The following is a 17,580-nucleotide window of genomic DNA, read 5'->3' as shown; positions in this document are numbered from 1 at the left end:
ATAACCATGTCCTGCAGTTTGTATATCTCCCTCATTCTGTTTTAAGAAAGGAAAATGTATTCATCAAAACTCAACAATCAGACATGTAAAATGCAGCTTCCCATGTGTTGCTCCTCATCAGACTCCTGCAGCTGCAGTGAGCTGTGCGATGACCTTAACTGCACTAAAATGATGGTCTGATACAGATCTTCCTTTAGTAAACCCTGTGATTTATGACTGCTGCTGCTCGCGTTGTGAAGCCAGAGTTAAAAGAGCACAGTTTCATCTTCGGCTGGTTGCTCTGGCCTTGACATGCCACAACACTCCCCGCACTGCACGGCGTGTGCATGTGTGCATGTGCACGTGTATGTGTGTGTCTCACTCCAGCACACCCTGAGAGTCCTTGTCTGGAGACCTTGAGCGCTAAAAAGCACAGCGGGCCCTCTTCTGGGAGAGAAAGAGCAAAAAAACCCTGAACAGATAAGAAAGTTCTCCAGAGGCAGGAACAATCCGTCCTGAACGTTTCCCTTCTTCACACTCTGCCTGTGACGTCTGCGGCGTGGGCCAGATGGAGATAATAACTGCAACAAGTTTACCGGTAACACACAATGAACTCTGCACAGGAATCCCAGCTATGTGTATCAGTGTGTTGAGAGAAGTTTGGTTTTTCTCTCACCGGAGGCACCCGTGGCGTCCACAGGTGTGTCGCTGTGTCTGTAAACCAAGGAGGGAGGAGAAGTGCTGAGCGAGCACACAACAGCTACTTTGTCTTTCTCAAACATCTTCAAGGTCCCTGTGGAAGGATAAATGGCTGAGAGGAGGTCGCTTCCCAGGAGAGGCTCATCTGGAGCTTTGCAGGGTAAGTCCTCTTCACGCCTCATCTATTTTATTCACTTCATTTATAAAGATTTATGGAAACTAGAAAAATGCAGTGCAAACATTTACTTGCTCTTTATAGGATACAATATGCATCTTGTTTTATATTCAGCAGCTAAGCCTGCTGCCTCTAGCTTTCAGACAGTGAAAGAATATCTCTGTTATTTCCTCTGTTGTACATGCAGCCATGTAACTGACCCATTTTTTCTCCCCTGCAGGCTCCAGCGTGCCGCGGCGGGGCGGCAGGGCTCTTTGCACTCGCTGTTCCTTTTTCCTATGCATATACCTCTTTCAGATGTAACATTAAAGAGGCATAGGGCATGGGAAAATGGGGCTGCAGAGGTATTCCACCAGGCAGACAAGCGTTTCATCAGCAGCTCTCCGCATGACAGCTGACCTCAAAGCACACACACACACACACTCTGACATACACACCAGCCTCCAGCCTGCCTTACTGTACAGAGAGACTGCACACTCTGACACACTGACCGCAGGTGATTTCTGTGTTTCTCTGTTTCCATGTAATACCACAGCTCTAGTTTCATCATGTCACTCTGCAACATTGTTCGCTGATTTTTGCATCACTGTGTTTGTTTGCCTCTGAATCCGTTGTTTGCTTTTATCCTAATAAAGACGTGTTTGCATTAAATCCTGGATCTGACCTTTATGCATTCTGTGTTTGAGTCGAGGCTCTGTAGACGGGAGAGGCTGAGTCAGACAGACAGGACACATTTAGACATTACATCCTTATTTTTATCTTGCACAGTAATAATTTAAGGTGGTGATACACTAGGCAGTTTTTTGGGCAACTCTCATGGGCAACAGTGCCCAAGAAATTGCCTCAGTATTGCTGCTTTAACTCCATAAAAACAAGACTTTTTGGATCAGACCCTTCTTTATATTCTTCGTTTGTTACTGAACGTTCTGTCACAATACATTAATAACACAAATAATTCAGGGTCTAACAGAACTTTCATTTGTTCTTGTATGTTTTTAAAGACAAAAGACTTTCAGTATGCTATAAAACAGGTATTTATTCCTCGCTTAATGCTCAGTGTTGAAATAAGTACTCAGATCCTGAAAGTATCAACAATACATAAATAGTCGTTCAGCATTCAAAATCAGAAAAAGCACAAATATTAGCAGATAAATTAACTTAAAATATCAGAAGTAGAAGAACTTCACAGCATTGATAGAGCAGCATTTGGTTGAGCTTTCTACAATGAGCTGCTTTAGTCACAGTTTATGGATCAAATCAAAGGTGAGCAAATCAATCAGAGAATTATTAAGACGTTTAATGGGGTATAAAAGAAGAATAACGTTTTTTATTGCTGTTATAAAAGCCTGAATCTTCTTACTTTGATCATATTTGATCATGTTGCCTGTAGAGGATGAACAGGGGAAATGTCTCCCTGCTCAAAACAATATGATGATGTCATGAACCTCTGACATGTGACAAAGAGCCAGACCAGACCGAACCAGTTTGAAACCACTGTTTGATTCTTTATCAATGCATTCAACTATTTTTTTATCTAAACTTCAACTCATTCTTATAGCAAAACAATCAATTACATTACAACTGATACAAATACAATGTGAGAAAATTACTAAAAGAAAATAACATGTAAACTCAGAATTGGTGGGAGTTTGTGTAGCTCTGTGAGACGGGGGACAAGAAGTAACTACAGTAAATAAAGTAAAGACATCCAATGGAGTAAAAGATGAAATTGTTATATCAGGATTGTGTCTCCAGATTCTGGGGAAGAAAAGTATTTTACTATTATCCATTATGATCTTCCACAAGTGTTGTTCCTACTAAAAACATGTTTGTGAAGTATGCGTCGTCATGGAGATTATTCTGAGGTTTGTTTGACGGTACAGCCCGTCTTTCAGCTCATCCACGCTTTTATGTTTAAATGCATCAGGTGTTTGTGTTTGTGAGCTGTGTTTCAGGCGTGGTACACAGTGTATTTGTAAAGGCACATTACTGGAACATAATGACCAGGAAAACTATATCCCCCAGGAACGGTCATTTTCTTTTAGTGCAAGCCAACAATGTAACTTTAAAAGTACCATTATCTTGTTTCCAGTGTTTTCTGGGTGACATGCATCTGCAGGCGTCTACATTTTTCAGCAAACTACTGAATTTTATAAACATATCCAGGGCCGCCTTACTGTGACAACAACCACTGTCTCAGAACTGCAGCTGAATGTTTGCCTCTGAAATGTAGCAAAGTATAAAGAAAGATGCATCAAGTTACGCTGCACCACTGACAGAAGGTGACTTCTCTCATTAAAACACTGTATGTGACTTGTTTGAGTGTTCAGGGTGTAACTGTAAAAACTTTCATTCACACATATATTGAAAGGATTTGTATAAAAATCCAAAAGCTGACGTAGGACAGTTGAAATCATCTCTGTGGCATCCGTACATAAACTGTGAGCTTGATTCCATCACTGTAATCATCAGCTGACGTCTCATTAGAAGCTCTATCACTGACCATCCTCATCCCTCCTCGGCTCCAGTCCGTCTGCTGCCGTCCAGCTGCAGCTGCACTCAGACTGTTAGCACCTCTTCACCTGAGCACTCACCTGGTTCAAAAGGATCAGGGATACACTCATTGTAATTCAGGTCAACAATCCTCCGCCCTCTCAATGGACCATTTACTGATGCTCATGTTGCCATTAGAGCCGGGAACCTCCCTGATACTGCAGCAGACCAGTGCTTTGCATGAAGGCGCTGCATAAACGGATGTAGGGTCCAGTTAGCCTTCAAATGAAAACTGTTCCTCTCATAACTGATGCATGGAAGTCTCATGTCTCCTTTGAGAAGTGTGCCTCCTGCTGGGAGGTGTCAGAACTTCTTTTAAATTACTTTTACATGCAGGGAGCTTTAAGACTTCTGCTTGTGTTTGTGACCAAGTTTTAATTTATTCTGTGGCTCAGACGGCAAGACACTGATCCCCTGATAGCCCCTGAAGACAGTCATCAGTGTGTAAATGTGTGTGAATGCAATGAGATTAGATCCTGATGGACAGCCCGGCACTCTGCCATCAGTGTGTAAATGTGTTATAGGGCTGACTGGGACAGTAGTGTAAAGCACTTTGAGTGGTCAGAGGATTAAAATTATTAGTAACTGTTTCCATTTTATTTTAATTATGTTTAGAACCAAATGTTACGCCCCACCCGAACCATGTCAAAAACCTTTAGACACTCAAATACATGAGATTTATTAAATGACCAAATCATTAACTGAAGGCAAACAAAATCAACCAAAACACAACGAGATGAAATCCCTGCTGAGAGGCAGAGCTACAGCAGTCCCCACTCCAGAAGCCTCTCTGTCTTCAGATGCCACGTCATGCTAAGACCAGATGTACCTCGTTGTGCAATCACCTAGGAAGACACAGCTGGGAAGACACAACAGAGAGGGAAAAGGGACAAACATAGCAGGGAACACATACAGCCATAACACAAAATATGAACATGCATAAGTGTATGTTTTCTCATGTAAGTTAATGGTCGATGTAGGGTCTGTTTGGGGTTTCCATCCTGTGACAAGGATGAATTTGGCTGCATGTAAGCCAGCAGAAAGAACAGAGTCATTCAGTAACACTGTGTTATATCAGAAGATATCAGAAGCCCAATGATATCTAAACTATGTCAGTTGTTTGAGTCTGAGAAAGATAGCCTGTAGTAATAAAGTGATCATATTCTCTGCCAATCAAAGTCAGTCCATATTTCTGATCTGCATTCTATAATGTACTGCTCTTATATCCGAGTGGTTCTGCTGTATATTTCTATATTAAGCCCTCCTTTGAATCAGATGCGTGGCTGCTGAACAGAAATGTCACACCCTCATAACCTGCAGGGACCATAATCACTCCGCCAGCAGGGACTTCCTCTCTGAATCCGACTTGCATATCATAAGAGAAGAAAGCGCATTTATGACAGTGACTCAATCAGTTACCTACTTAGCTGGTGTCACTTAATGACTCTAACGTGAGGGAATATACACCTCAGGCAGACTTCAGGGCGCCGTCCCTCCGCGTCTCTCAGGTAAGTGCGAATAGTTCAATGTGGAGACAAAAGAGCTCAATGGATCCCAATGATCCAGCAGTTAGCTCCGCTTTGATGTCGCTTTGAAGATGCAAATCTACAACCGAGCAGAGAGCGAGCACAGCTGGGGGCACTGCCACCGGACGCCAAATGAAAATATTTGCCTGCAGCAGACAGAGACATGAAGCATCTTCTCAGCCTCTGGCGGGCCGTGCAGGGCCTCTGACACCCCCAATGAACCTGGACTGGGTGCGATAAAACGAGTTTCATCAGTGGAAAACATTTATCGTTGAGACAGAAAAGGAGTGAGAACAGAGCACAAAATGTTCGTGTTATGGTGAAAACAGGTCTGCACCATTTGTTCCTTTTCTAACAGTTCACATCAGTGTAGCAACAGATGGCAACAAACTGGATCTCATTGTCTGTGGTGTGATTTTACTGACACTTTTCATTTGAGGAAAATCAAATTATTTATTCATTATTATTTCTAGGGCTACATACAAATCCCCTCACATATGGGCCTATATGTGAACATTACTTGTCATTGACTAAAAATATAAATGTAGATGTCATTATGTGATCCACGAATATAACAGCCGATGTGACAACTGAAGAAAATATCTGATTGATAGAAGAAATAAAAAACAGAAAAGATGCAGTTTGTTGTCTGTTCTTCTCTTTTATTTGTGACATAAAACATTTGCAAATATACATTATCATTATCACAAATACATATATACATTAAAAAATATACTTTAGTGCTTTGGACATATTAAACGAAATTATATTAACTACTTTGGATTCCCTCTTTTAGAGAGAGCGATAAATATCTAGATTCTAGACGATCATTTCTTTGGCTGGTGACAGAGTTCAGTAGAAGTGTGGATGCATGATGACAGGAGGGGAGCGGTGCTGGTACAGAGCAGCCGGCGGAGCCGCCCTGTGGAGCGGCTGCAGCTGCGGGTAGAAGCCGCTGCCGGCGGGGAGCTGTCCACTCAGCGCGTGGTGCTGAAACAGCAGAGGTGGCAGCAGAGCGGCCGGGACAGGGAGGAAGTCCGGGCGCAGGTCCTGGACCTCCCGTTTCAGCTTCATCCTCCGGTTTTGGAACCACGTTTTCACCTGAAGGGAAAAAGACAGCCATTAACGAAAATACTTCAACATCAGTTGTGAATTAGATTTTTAACAACTCTAATAAACCCCGCTGTTACACACAAACTCACCTGAGTTTCGGACAGGTTGAGCCTCTCAGCTATCTTCCTCCTCTGTACAGCTCCGAGGTATTTGTTCTTGCTGAATGTTTTCTCCAGTTTGCTGATTTGCTCGGAGGTGAACTTGGTCCTCATCCTGCGCTGCTGAGTGGCCTCCCCCTCGCTGTCTTCCCCCACATCGCTCTCAGAGCCTGAAGTGTAACCGCAACTATCTGAAAGGAACAACAGAACAATTAATGCATTTAGTCAGAATCAATAACCACACAGAGGGCTGTCGATCTCAGCTCTTAAAGAATCAGTTGATCAGTGAACTCACTGTTTGGCGAGGTGGGAGAAGGTTCGCTTGTAAATTCCTCTATTTCTCGATGGACTTTTGAATGAAGCGCAGCATCCTCGGCCCGCAGTGTGGCCTCCTCATAGTAACTTCTGGAAAGCCATTCTACAGAGAAGTTTGCCATGATGTTGTCTCCAAGCAGTGGTCTCAGGGTCTGTGTTGCTGCCCCTAATATGGCTCTTGGTCGATATATAGGAGGGACACACGTCTTTATTTGCATATGCAAAGAGATGTCAACGGAACGATAGAAACCTGATGGTGGCTGTAATTGAGGTTAATGGAGGCTGGGCTGTGCTTTTTCTCACGTACACGGCTGAGATGCTCTGGCGCCAGTGAGTCTGAGTCTCAGTTACCTGACAGGTCGGACTAAATGAGCTTTGCATGAAGGGATTCAGGGTGATATCCGCTACTGAATACAAGACATGAAGCCATTTAAACTATTATTTCTAGTACCTCTACTGTGCCAATAAATGACCCAGAGTGTGACACAATCATATAAACATTTGTTTAGCACGTTTTGTTTTTGTTGCAAAATTTTCCACCGATTAAAATGTCTCCATGCTGGCTGTCAGGTCCCTGATTGGGTTTTGCAGCTGCAGACAGACGCGCCCAGATGTCTGAACATCAGGCAGCCCAGTGATGAATCCTTTGTTATGGCGGTGGTGGGTAGGGGGGGTCCCAGTGGTGGGTGGGTGTGTGGATGGGGGGGTGTCCTGGTGGGTGTGCCCAGAGCCTGAAAGTGAGAAAGTTCCGTTTGATCTCCGTTGACCGATTTGAATGAGACATTTGCTGAAGAGCAAACAACAAATAATCTCTCACGAGTCAAAATGTTTCTATGATTTATAACGAAACTTTCTCCCCTGCGCTTGTATTAAATGCATTTCAACTTTATAGTCCCCTTGTATGACCTTTAAATTACCTCAGATGGGTTGTGAGTAAAGTTTGCTATCTTGCAGATCTCATCACATGAATCAGGTTTTAAGCAGCAGGCCCTGGAGCTCAGGTTGGCTCTACACACAAAGGCCCAGACACTCTGGAGCCGGGCCGGAGGGCTCCTGCGGGGAGAGTAAACTCATCAATGGGCGGATTAATTAGGACTAATTGTTGACCATGATCTCCCCGTTAGCTCGCGTTTGAAGTGCAAACACAAATGAATGCAGAGCATTTGGTGCGTCAGACTGTGCCGCTGACAGCTGAGGGACAAACACACTGTCTCAGGAGTTTGATGCTTTCATGTCTTCTGGCTCTTTTTTATTGTTTTCAATTTGAATGTAAAATCCTCAGTGATTTAATTATGATTTGTTTGTTTGGATTGATCTGACTGACCTTTGGTCCCATATCAGTCTGATTTTATGAGAGAATCAAAGCAGGAGATCCACACAATGAGCTCAGATAAGATCCTTTAACCTTAATGGACAACTCCCGTCTTTATCACTCCATTCTTCAGACTCCCTCCGCCTCAACATGAAAGGCAGGATGATGTATTCATGCTGAACTAATCCCGCAATAAAGATAATATCACCAGCTTTATCTCTGAGATTCACTGTTGGCACCACAGAGAACAGATCCCGCATCTAATGGCTCAAGTGTTAATGCAAAGCAAAGAAAAGGCAGAGTCAAGAGCTGCAGTATAGACATAAACTTTATTCAGAGATAAATAGACTTCATGTATATTATTTACAACTCCTATATCAAATGGGTAACAACAAAATCACATCAAATAAACTCTGGATTGCACTTTTAAAAAATCTAAGTGTTTCAGTCGAAAAGGTCTCTCGTTTTTCTCAGTCTTTCAGTAGAAGTGTTGGCTGTGGATGAGGCGATGAGGAAGCTGGTGAGGGGGCATCTGCGGCTGGAGGACCAGCTGCGGGACGGGGAGCGGGTAGAAGGCCGGGCGAGCAGCGGGGTAGTGGGGTCGCTGTCCGGCCATGCTGTGGTACTGAACCGGGGCCAGAGGCTGGAACATCACCGGGGGGACTTGTGGGGCGAGGTAGTCCTGCACCTCGCGTTTCAGCTTCATCCTCCTGTTCTGGAACCAGGTCCTCACCTGAGAGAAAGCAGAGATAAAGTCAGTATACATGAGTACCGCTGCTTTTAAAACAAATAAACATAATTAAACAGGTTCCTTATTTTAGCAGGAGTCTTGTCTTACCTGAGTCTCTGTAAGGCCCAGCTTCTGCGCTGTCTTCACTCTCTCTTCTGCGTCCAGGTATTTGTGCTTGTTGAAGATCTTCTCCAGTTTGCTGATCTGATCGGGGGTGAACTTTGTGCGCACGCGGCGCAGCGGTCCGTCTCTCTCCGCCTCGCTCCCCTCATCCACAGAGAGGCACTCAGAGGACGCGGCCTCGCTCTCGTACCCGGAGGAATACCCGCTCGTTTCTGAAACTGGAGGAAGAGAAAGAGAATATGGTTACAATCACTGCCTGTGCATGAACACTGATTTAATGGTTTACAAAACTTTTGTAAATGTGTGTCATATTTTCTTTACAGTTGTTGTTGTTGTCTATACTTACTCGGTGAGGCGCAGTTTGCTGGATGTAAAGGTGAGCACGTCAGGCTGGAGTCCCGCTGCCCGCTGCTCTGCGTGTGTTCTGCGGGCTTTGGTGCTTTTGGTTTGGGCTGCAGGTGACTCTTGCCAAGGGTCGGCGGTCGCGGCTGCACCATGCAGGGGATGTGAGGTCTGCAGGTCGACGCAAGGTCCGTGCCAGCTCCGTGCTCCTCGCTCGGCGCGGTGTTGTGATGGCTCTGGGCCAGCCAGTCCACAGAAAAGTACATGACCATGTTTGCAGTGCTGCTCAGTGACCTGTAAATCCACCAGGTGTCAGGGGGAGTGTGTGTGGCTGCCCCGGCCCAGGCTCGGCCTTTATAGCGCTCTGGCCCTGGCTGTGATTTGCATATGTAGAGGCCCTTGTTAACCCTGATCGATCCCGATGATTAGGGGTTAATGGCTCGTTATTGAAGTCTTTACATATCCTGTGTGTGTGTGTGTGTGTGTGTGTGTGTGTGTGTGTGTGTGTGTGTGTAGGTGTGTGTGTGTGTGTGTGTGTGTGTGTGTGTGTGTGTGAAGACCTGGCGCCGCCGAGTCTGTGAGAACCCTCCTGAGCTCATACATTTGTCCGCCCCGACAGAAACTGTGTCCCTGCAGAAACAGCTGCAGCTCCTGCGTACTTTCACCCTGCTGCTGCATACAGTAGCTCCGGAGGAGAGGTGTAAACACGTCCTTGGCCCGTCTCGGCGAGCTTTCCCATTTCAAACAATAAAACTTAATTTGTTCTTGTCTGACCTTTCTTCGTCTCCAAGTCAGTGAAGCTGTTAACAAAAACATCTGGGGCCCAAAGAGGGAATGTATAATCAAATGTGGGCTGACTGAGCTCTGTGAAAGGAAAAGAGATGAGACAACTCTCCTCTTGTTCTTATATCAGTAACATGTAGAACTCTACCTTTCCCTTTGTCTCTGCAAAAGTCACATCATAGTTCTTTGACATCTATAACAACAGTAATCCAATGCTATGAACATGCAATGGGTATTTTTAAAGGAAACTCGCCTGCCTGTGTTGCCAAAATATTGAATGTAGAGAAGTGGCCTCTCTTAATGATGTGATCACTTCCTCCTCCACTAGATACTGAAATACAGTATATCTTTCACATATCCTACTTTTAATCCATCATCGATACATTTAGTAAAGTAACTATGAAAGCACGCGGGATATTATTTTCTTGCTCGGTACAGAAAAAGAAATCAGTGTGTAATTCTGTTGGATTATTTTAAAACATCAAATAAAGTTTCTTAACACTGATTAACTTTTAGTTTCAATCAGTTGGATCCCATTTGATAACTGGGACAGACTTTCTGTCACCCAGGGTGGAAGAGTAGAATAAAGGTGTATAACAGACATCAAACAGGGTCTGAAGAAGAACAAACAAGAGAAAGAAAAGCGATTGTATGCATTAAACACACTTCAGAGATATTCATCACTGTCACTGTCTGTAATACATGCCGTTTTAAAAATGTATATTTATTTAGTTATGACCGAGTTTTATTCCCCCTCTCAAACTGAGCATTACAATTTATTCTCGGACTTTTGAAAGTAAAAAAACTTTTTTTCTTCATTTTTCAGGCGTTCATAAAGAAACACGTTAAACTCCGTCTGACCATCTCTGACCTGAAGCAGACATTTTTAATTGAAGATTTTTTTTTTTTTACTCATTTACAAATTTTACCTTTTAAGGAATTTCGGTTGTTTACTTAATAAACAAGAAGTCAGAATTATTGGTTATGAATCAGAAGGCTAGATTAATATAATAAAGAAGAATAAAATGTAAAAAATAAATAAAGTTTGAGAGTAATTTTGCGGCTTGTTTTGGTGTTGACATGTGTTTGATTCCCTGGTGAGCGGTGGCGCCAGCGTTTGGCGCAGGCGCTTCAAACATCGCAGATCAAAGGTTTTACAGTAGCAACACAATTAGGGCTGATTGTCGCCCGTTCACATGTTAATATGCTAAAACAAGCTGCGAGGAAGCCGAACAGGCCGCCATAGAAACATCAGCTAATCCCCCAATGGCTGCTTCACATACCAAAGGCTGCAGCATCAGACTTTGCATGTCACATTAATCACCAGTTAAAGCTAGAATCACTTTAATCCTCCGCTGAGTAAAGTTATCGCCCCCTCTCTCTGACTGTCTTTTGCCACACTAACTGAGACATCTCTCCTCGCGACCTGCGGGGTCTCCGCGTGCAGCAGCTCAGGGACAATGGCGCTAAACTGATCGTTTAGTTATACGACAGAGCAGATAAGAGGCTGAGCCTGCTTGTCTCTTTTATCGGTGATCTGTCGCAGTGGAGGCCTGTTGGGCTCTTTATCTGCGGGGCTTTGAAGATTCACCATGATCCCGTTAGATAACAACAAAGAGCGCGCGGGACGTCGCCTTCACACTGCGCCGATTTCCTCACCTCTGCCTGCATACATACATGGGCTGTATCTGTCTGTCTGTCTGTTGTCCCAGAGGAAGAGCCGTGAGAAGTGACGGTGTTGTAGTTTTTTCTGCGACGTTTCAGCTTGGGAAAAAAAAAAAGATTTGTTGCTGTATTTATCTAAACCTTTTCAGGGGATTCATTCAAAATGATTACAGTGTTGTACAGGCGACCCTCGGGGTTGTTGGTGGAGCAAATCCTCTGCTTGGTAAAAAAAAAAAAACACTACTACAGTATAACCTATAAAACTAGCTGATCGTAAGCAAAAGTCCTGCATCCATAGGTATGTAAGTTTCAGCTCCACCCATCACATCCCACATTCCCCAACAGGCCTGTAACCTGCTGTGCAGCCAGCCCATCACTCCTTATGCTCTGACAATAATTCGCTCTGGCGAGACAGGGCTTATAAAATCTCATTTATTTGGCTAAATTAAGCAAATCTTCATAGCACGTCACATTCCATCTCCACGCTGTGTTTCACAGCTGAGGAGCATGAAGAGGCAGAGCAGCCGGGAAGATGGAAAAATAGAAACTGAGTGAACATCATTCTGCACGCTGACATCTCATTATGTTCTATCAGTTCTCTGTAATGCTCAGGTGTCGTTGTGACAGTAAGCTTGCATGACATATTTCTGATAATAAATGCAATTATTTCACATTGTTATAAAATTGAATAAGTATTAGATTTTAATTTATCAACGTGTTGGTATGAATCTCGTGGTAACCATCTCCCTGCTTAACAAAGAGAAACTACTTCTTGCATTGTTTATTAAAATATATCATCTATAAACAGTTCAGTAAGTTGGATACATTCTGCATTATTTCATCTTACATGTCAAACACATTTCAGCAAAGTAAAAAGATGTTAAAGTCTGCTTCCTGTGTGCAGTAACCATCGCCCTGAACGTGACAATGTTCAAACACAAACACAGTGACGACACAAAGCTAGCTCATAGCTCCCGTGTGTCATGGCGACGGATACAAATATTAGAGAAATCCTTTCATTAGATACAAAATGAGTTCACGTCCACATGTGCAGGATCAGTCACTAACATGTTTTTATGTTTTCAAGGGCATGACCAACTCTAAAATATCACAAGAATACAAAACAACCTTTTCTTTGCCTTTGGATGTGGTCACATGATGACGTCTCGTAGGCCTTGTTTTTTTTAACTAAGTCTGCAGCCATGCTAGCAATTTTCTGGAGCCGCACACAGCTTAAGCTAGCATCAGCATGCTCTCTGACATGCTCTCAGTGATGATGCAAACATGCTGATGTTCAGTGGAGTGTTTAGTGTATATCTGCTAATCTTAAAGCTGCTGTGAGGAACTTTCCGTTTGTGTTGATTTTGGCGCCCCCTGTGGACAAAGCCGTACCTCTTATCTCTTTTGATTTTTAACAGTCATATGTATCACTTACTTAAAATGTTTGCCCTGGAAAAAATAGAAATAATCTATCTTGTCACTTGACACTCTGGTTTGCTTTTGTAGGTCATATAGAATAATCAGAATTAATTTCAGTCTGTTTCATAACCGGAGGAAAACTCCACACAGGAGCTTTAAATTGATGTATAAATGCCTGCAGGGGGTCAGTGACCTTTTGGGGTCAAAACTGGTGGAGCATCTTAAGGTAAACGTCAGGAGCCGTCTGTGATTTAAACAAAAAGCTTCTCTTTTCTCTTTGGTAGATCAACATGTGGGTAACCTTACCTGTACAACATAAACTGGTTCTTGCTGAGATCGTGAAACAGGTTTTGAAGAAGGCTCTGTCATGTAGTCATGATGCATCTCATGCTTCTTGTTTTTATGGTGTTTTATTGTCATATAGTTTCTATTGTTCAGTCTTTATTATCGGGTTGTATTCTGTACTGTCTCTTTTGTATTTATTGAATAGTTTCATTTATTAAAAAATATATACTGATAAACATTGAACACAATCTCAGTTTAGCATGTTTGCATGTTAGCATTTGCTTTTTAATACTTAACACATAGCAAAGCTAAGGCTGATGGGAATGTCATTAGTTTTGCAGATATTTTGTCAGAACCTAACGTATTAGAAAAATGAACATTTTGACCTTATGATGGCAGAAGAATCAAAGTGAAGGGTTTTAAAATGAGCCCGAGTGACATACAAATCTGCAATTCATCAAAAAGTTGTTAAGACATGTCTGAGAAAACCACTAATGGAAACCTTACTGTAGAGTAAGAGACACAAGCGATCATCAAAGTAATAAGAATCCGTCCTGCAGGGATCATGAATACTTGTTCAACATTTCAAAGCAATACATGTTAAGATATTTAAGTTAGGGCCGACCAACAAGCATCAAGAAAGCAGAGCTCTACCTGAAGGCCGCCATTATATCAGCTGACTTTGTGCTTTAGTGGTGCACATTCCGAAACACTCTTATAACTGATCATATTCCCACACTGCTCCACAGTGACCCACCTGGATGTCCATGAAGGTAATCCAGCCCTGATGTTGGACATGCATTCTGCTTTAGAGGTCTAAACAGCAGAATACAGGGTCATTCACAATGATGATAAAAAATGTTTGTGCATGAAACATTTAATTAAGTTCTTTGTGGAGAGAAAAATTCTGTCAAAGGCCAACAGATCTGTTTGGGAATCTTAAGGGTGTGAGTTATAAATAAAGTTTCCCTGGGAGTCTTAACCGATATCATTAAATTAGGGGTCTTTGACAAAAAGTGTAGTAGTCTGGGCTTGGCATGGGGGAGTTGACCCGGTGGTGGTGTCTGGCTCTGGGCAGTGAGGTGTGACCGGGGCAGGGCTCACTGGAAAGTGGCCTTCACCCTCCTCAGCGTGTCCTGGATCCTCCGAGTCTGTCGCTCGCTCGACTGCTGAAAGTTGGCATCGTTGTCTGCAGCCAAGAGGTGGATGTCAGAGGTGGCGAGCCGGGCGATGCGGCTCCGAAGGTAAGCCTGCAGCTCCCGGTCCGGGCTGTAGGGGCACGCAGCCTCCTGGAAGGCGAGGACCTGACTCACAACCTTTGCTATGCTCCTTAAGCCACAGATGGATGGATGAGAGGACAGACGGACATGAAAAGAAAACACAGAACAAAAGAAAGAGTGAAAACTTGAAAATAATTTCTGCTGGTGCGTATTATATCTGAGCTTTCCTCCGAGCAGAATCACCAGCTTTGACCTGATTTGGAGAGAGCGGGGGTAACCTCGGGTCCACAGGAACCAGCTGTGTCTCTACCTCTCCCTGCTACATCTCCTGACCCCAGCATCTGGCTGCAGCCGGTCTCCTCTCAGCATCTGGCCCAAAACCTCTTTTCCAATCAAACCCCATCCCACAGGCGCCATCTGGTGCAACACTGGCACCCCTACCGACAACCCAAATCCAACAGCTGTGCCATTACCGTCCTGGAGCCTCTGGTTGTGACCTCAGCATCTGGTCAGCCATATTGGAGAGGAGGAGAAGGACACAGGAAAATGCGTCCTCAGAGCAAGTTGGCCGACTTTGGCATAGACGGATACTTGGGATGTGGGCAGAGAGCTAATGTTCTGTTAATGACACTAACTGTTATTATATTGTGTCACTGCAAGGAGAGCTATTACGCTAATTTGACCAATATTCCACCTCTAACCAAATCAAATGAGTGCAAATTCAAGTGTGCAGTGAAGTAATGTTGTGTCTTAGAGGAAAGGAGGAGATTTGGTTTGAAGAGCCCTGGGTACCTCAGCACGTTATGTTTCTTGGAAGATAAGTTCCTGTCTGAGGACAGTGATGGGAATGTTTTGGTGGAAATGTTCCAACATTTTCACAAAGATTTGACCACTTACAAAACACAACGTGCAGCATTTAGGACTGCCACATTTAATTTACAGTATGAAACTTTCCCAGCAGTTTCATGCCTCAGTATTTGTGTTTTTCTGTGTGGGAATATAATATGATGATATCATAAAATAATTCAAATTATCCTTCTTCATGTGCGGAAGAAGCAGATTTTTTCGCCACTATAGCCTGGAATAAAAACCAGTCTTTAAAGCCCAGCTCCAGTCATGTTTTAAGACATATAAAACGTTCTGCTTGAAATAATAAATTGTGTCTGATATGTTTTTTCTGCAAAATACGTTTAATTAGCTTGTAAAAATCCTCCCAAGGCATCTCCTCCTTCTCCCTCATTAAACATTCCTGAACCTGCATAGGCCACGCCCACTATGCACATTTCCAGCCGCCTCCTCCGTCATGAAAACAAAACACGTCTCAGCCGTCCTTTGGTGGCAACTTGTTGAAACTTAGCTAACTTGAAATGTAGTAATTAGTAGCAGTAACTTTAACGTTAGTAGTCAGTAGTGAGTTTGCAAAAATTACGATGTCGGTTACAGCTGCCTCGCGCATCGCTGAAGTGGTTGCCATAAGTTAAACATAATGATATGCATAGCGTCCCCCCGTCCATTAACGGGATTGGCTACTTAGGTTTGTGACGTCTCAAACCTGCCAATAAGAAAACGTGTTGTTCAGCCTGTCCTTGTTACACTGCAGGTTAAAAGCAGACAGGCCCAGCCGTGTTGCTTTATGTTTCTAAAAACATGCTCGTATTCGCTGAAAGTCCGCATGAGGATTTCGAGCTCCACTGGTGTGACGTAGGAGGACCTCTTTTTGTGTACCGTTGCCATGGTGAATCGTGGTATCGGGGCTCCATTAATGCTGGCTTTTTATAGTCAGCGTGCACGCACTTAACTCCGGCTGAACCTACTCAGAGTTGATTGAACTAACTCTGATCAGCTGTTCTGAAACCAAAAAGCCAGCGAATTTTAACTCAGAGTAAGTCAAACCACAGTCCGGGGTTAGACTTAGGGTTTGTTGAACCTCCTTTCTGAAACAGACCCCAGGTCTGAACGGGGCTTGTGCTGCATCGTGTATTTTGTATCATATGATGTTTTTTAAAGTCTTATTAAGGTGAATGAGGCTTCGTGTTCATTTGCATACAGAGCGGGAAAGTGAGGTCCGATCCGAAGTGGTCAATGAAGACGCATTTAAGAGGCTCGTTAATGCTGGGTGTGAACTGCTGTGCTTAGAGCTGACCACTTGTGATTGGATCACCCAGGACACATGTGATAATGTGGATAAAACCAGGTCTGAACAGGGTCAATAAAATGAACTAGGATTATCACCTAGTGGTTGTCAGCCTCCACCAATCAGACACGTTACAGTTTACATCCATCAGTGTTTTTGTGTCAGAATGATAATGTAACTGAGGCCGCGGCGGGGGTCTGTTTGTTTCTGAACATATTTAAAACAATACATTTCCCCTAAAAACTAACAGCATCAGTAGGTCTACTTTAAACAGGAGAGGTCGCACCACCATCATTTACAGGATGGAAATACCTCCAGAGAAAGTTTCTCTCTGTGTTTCCCTGCGGAGCATGTGACAGTCAGAGGACTCTTCTAACCACAGCAGAACAAACAGGTACACACGGGACAGAGAGGGAAGACCGTCTGCTAATCGATCATAGATGGTGCTGTTCTCTGAGACGGACAAAAACAAAACAAAATTCCCTTCCATTCCCCTGCATGTTTAACGTTTGAAGCTGTCCCTTTAAGGCATTCCTGATATATCACACTCACAAGAATGGAACAGACATGATGGACTGACAAGCCAAGATCATAATTCCTCCGGCCACAGCTTTCATCAGCGCATCGAATAAAAAGCAGAAAACAAACAGACAAAACATTGCCTGCAATCATAAGATCATTACAGCAGCTCACTACAGATCTGATACCTGAGCTTGGTCCACTTGTACGCTCCAGTGGTTAGCGTGAAGGCTCCGATCTCCCGCTGCTGGACGTGCATGGCCAGGATGTGAGCTGATGGCAGGGTGGGCCTCCTCCTCGTGTGTTCTCCCCCCATCAGACACAGGTCGTCACTCTTCAGAAACACCTGACAAGAGAGCACGTCATCCACAAGGTGTTTAAATGAGCTCTAACTGGGAGAGAACGTTTCAAACAGGACGAAGTCTTAGGTGCTTGATGCAGTAATGAGCATGTGTATCATGACTGACAATAGATTTTAGTCTCTTTATATCAAATCAAAGAGGACACCAATGTGTCGGCTAAACAGGAAAGTTGCTGGGAGCGTGGATCCTTCTGTCTGATGCATCAGGTTCTTCTGAGGGTAACTTTGA

The 17,580-nt window shown here is 43.6% G+C and overlaps 2 protein-coding genes across 2 annotated transcripts in view; both read right to left on the bottom strand.

Annotated features, from left to right (window-relative positions):
- Window positions 1-8,148: 8,148 nt before the first annotated feature.
- On the bottom strand, window positions 8,149-9,584 carry LOC138588938 (homeobox protein pv.1-like). The gene is made up of 3 exons (XM_069659195.1): window positions 8,970-9,584; window positions 8,609-8,841; window positions 8,149-8,503 (listed from the first exon to the last, which is right to left on the bottom strand). Exons 1-3 carry the CDS (start codon window positions 9,235-9,237, stop codon window positions 8,249-8,251), a joined length of 756 nt encoding a protein of 251 aa, XP_069515296.1. The 5' UTR covers window positions 9,238-9,584; the 3' UTR covers window positions 8,149-8,248.
- A 2,595-nt stretch (window positions 9,585-12,179) lies between these two features.
- The window catches only part of LOC138588795 (kinase non-catalytic C-lobe domain-containing protein 1), a 50,604-nt gene continuing 45,203 nt past the window's right edge, over window positions 12,180-17,580 (bottom strand). Inside the window, exons 30-31 of the mRNA XM_069659047.1 lie at window positions 17,179-17,336; window positions 12,180-14,446 (exon numbers count right to left, since the gene is read on the bottom strand). Coding sequence (XP_069515148.1) covers window positions 14,218-14,446; window positions 17,179-17,336 — 387 coding nt within the window. The 3' untranslated portion in view covers window positions 12,180-14,217. The remainder of the gene's footprint in view (window positions 14,447-17,178; window positions 17,337-17,580) is intronic.

Source organism: Semicossyphus pulcher, unplaced genomic scaffold (genome assembly GCF_022749685.1).
Source record: "Semicossyphus pulcher isolate SPU_LCO1_2020_fin unplaced genomic scaffold, fSemPul1.0.p SCAF_12, whole genome shotgun sequence".
NCBI lineage: Eukaryota > Metazoa > Chordata > Actinopteri > Labriformes > Labridae > Semicossyphus > Semicossyphus pulcher.
This window is presented reverse-complemented; position numbering and strand designations above follow the sequence as displayed.